The sequence below is a fragment of the Meleagris gallopavo genome, chromosome 30, assembly GCF_000146605.3.
Source record: "Meleagris gallopavo isolate NT-WF06-2002-E0010 breed Aviagen turkey brand Nicholas breeding stock chromosome 30, Turkey_5.1, whole genome shotgun sequence".
NCBI classification, from domain to species: domain Eukaryota; kingdom Metazoa; phylum Chordata; class Aves; order Galliformes; family Phasianidae; genus Meleagris; species Meleagris gallopavo.
The window spans coordinates 3,630,848-3,632,867 of record NC_015040.2 but is presented as its reverse complement, the minus strand read 5'-3'; the positions used below and the strand labels follow the sequence as shown (position 1 = coordinate 3,632,867).

The window sequence follows — 2,020 nt, the reverse complement described above, 5'->3', positions numbered from 1 at the left end:
TTGCGAGGCTCGGTGTGGCTAACGGGATTCCCGGGGGTGGGGGCTGTATTCATTACTCGAGGAGGTGGGCACTGTGGGGCACGTGTGGCTCATGGCGGGGGGTTACGTAAGGTGCTGGGGGGGGGCACAGAGTGTTTGGGGGGGCGTTAAGTGCCCAAAGGTTGAGAGGGAGGCGCAGAGTGACTCAGAGTGGGGAAGGGGTGTTGATAAGTTACTTGTGGGCTGACCGTGTGCGTGGGGCCGTGCAGGGCGGGAGAACTGTGCTTCCTCCCCCCCCCAGGATGCTGTCGCAGGGCAGGCGGCTGCTGCAGCCGCTGTTCAGGGGCCGCCTGCTGCTGCTGACCAACACTGTGAGCTGCGGCACTCTGCTGGCGGCCGGCGATGCTCTGCAGCAGCTCTGGCAGCTCCGCCGTGAGCCCCAGGCCCAGCATCAGCTCGCACGCACAGGTGGGTGGCAGCGATCCCTGCCCGTGCTGCTGTCTCCGGTTACGGGGCCGCATCAATAATGCAGCGGGTGTCGCCTTGCAGGACGCATGTTTGCCGTGGGCTGCAGCATGGGTCCGATGTTGCACTTCTGGTACCTGTGGTTGGACAACGCCTTCCCGGCACGGGGAATGAGGACGGTGCTGAAGAAAGTGCTCATCGACCAGGTGGTGGTGTCACCCATCCTGGGAGTGTGGTATTTCCTGAGTGAGTTCTGCGTGGCAGATGCTTGGCACAGGGGTGACACCCGACCTCGGCCACCCCACTGCCACCATCTGCCCCACAGGCATGGGCACACTGGAGGGCCACAGCCTGGAGGAGAGCTGGCAGGAGCTGAAGGAGAAGTTCTGGGAGTTCTACAAGGTAAGCACGCCCCTCTGCTTGTCTCTGTGGCCCTGTGGGTGCCCGGCCTGGCAGCCAGCATCCCCAGCTCCCTCCATCCCCTCCCACAGTATGACTGGTGCGTGTGGCCGGCGGCGCAGTTCTTCAATTTCCAATTTGTGTCACCCATGTACCGGGTGGCGTACGTCAACACGGTGACGCTGGGCTGGGACACCTACCTCTCCTACCTCAAGCACAGGGTGAGCACCACCCCAGCTGCCCCATAGGGATGGAGTGTGGCACAGCTTGCAGCACACGAGCCCCATTTCTGATGTTTTTCAGCCCAACCAAACTCCCAGTGCCGAGAAGCAGCGCAGTGCTGGGATGTGATGGGGCTGCTCCCAAAGACCCCGACGTTTTTGGGAGCTCCTGCCCACTGCTGTGACCTCACTGCAGGGCCTGGCAGCGAGCACTGGAGAGTCAGCCACAGCCTGCGCACATCCTGCTGATTAACTCATCTGCTGATTGCAATTAGGGGGCTGGGGTTGTTGAATCTGCTTGTGAAGATGCTGCTTTCTGTATTTTCTGGTGTAGGGAAGCAGCGTTTGGCTTCAGTCTATGTCCCCTGCTGCCACCCCCTCCCCACATACATACATTTCCAGGGACCCTTTGCCTCTGGGTTTCAGCACTGTTGGTGGCTCTGGGAATGGCTGCCACTGCATCCACCGTGGCATCATCCATGGTGCCGAGGTGACAAATCCCATCCTTGCCCCCCAGGCACTGAGCAGCACTCCTCCCAACATGGGACCTTATTCTTTCCAGCCTCCACGTGCCTCAATGCATTCCTTAATGCTCCAGTCGTGCCTCCCAGCCCCCCCCCGAGAGCGCAGGTCCTTTCTGCTTGAAATCACCCACTGGCACCTGGAAGAACTGAGAGCCCCTCCTGATCAGCATTGATTTATTTCTTCACAACATTTCTTTAATACAGTGATTTTTAGGAAATTGTACTCTTTTTGACACTTTTGACATTTGTACAGTACAGTGTAACTCTTCCATAAGTAAACTTCACAAAAAATAGGAAAAAGGGGGAAAGGGAGGAACACGGGACCGCAGGGAGAGGGAGGGGGAGGGAAAAACCTGTAAAATAAAGACACGGCGCTCCAGGAGAAATAAATAGGGGGATGCAAGACCTCCGGGGCAGTCATTGCTATAGCAA

The 2,020-nt window shown here is 58.5% G+C and overlaps 1 protein-coding gene across 1 annotated transcript; it reads left to right on the top strand.

Annotated features, from left to right (window-relative positions):
- Nucleotides 1-110: 110 nt before the first annotated feature.
- Nucleotides 111-1,811, top strand: MPV17L2 (MPV17 mitochondrial inner membrane protein like 2; the record flags this gene model as incomplete). The annotated part of the gene is made up of 5 exons (XM_003213298.3): nucleotides 111-447; nucleotides 529-690; nucleotides 770-846; nucleotides 936-1,064; nucleotides 1,147-1,811. Coding segments are annotated over 5 exons (753 nt in total), but the record flags the coding sequence as incomplete, so codon positions are not given.
- Nucleotides 1,812-2,020: the final 209 nt, after the last annotated feature.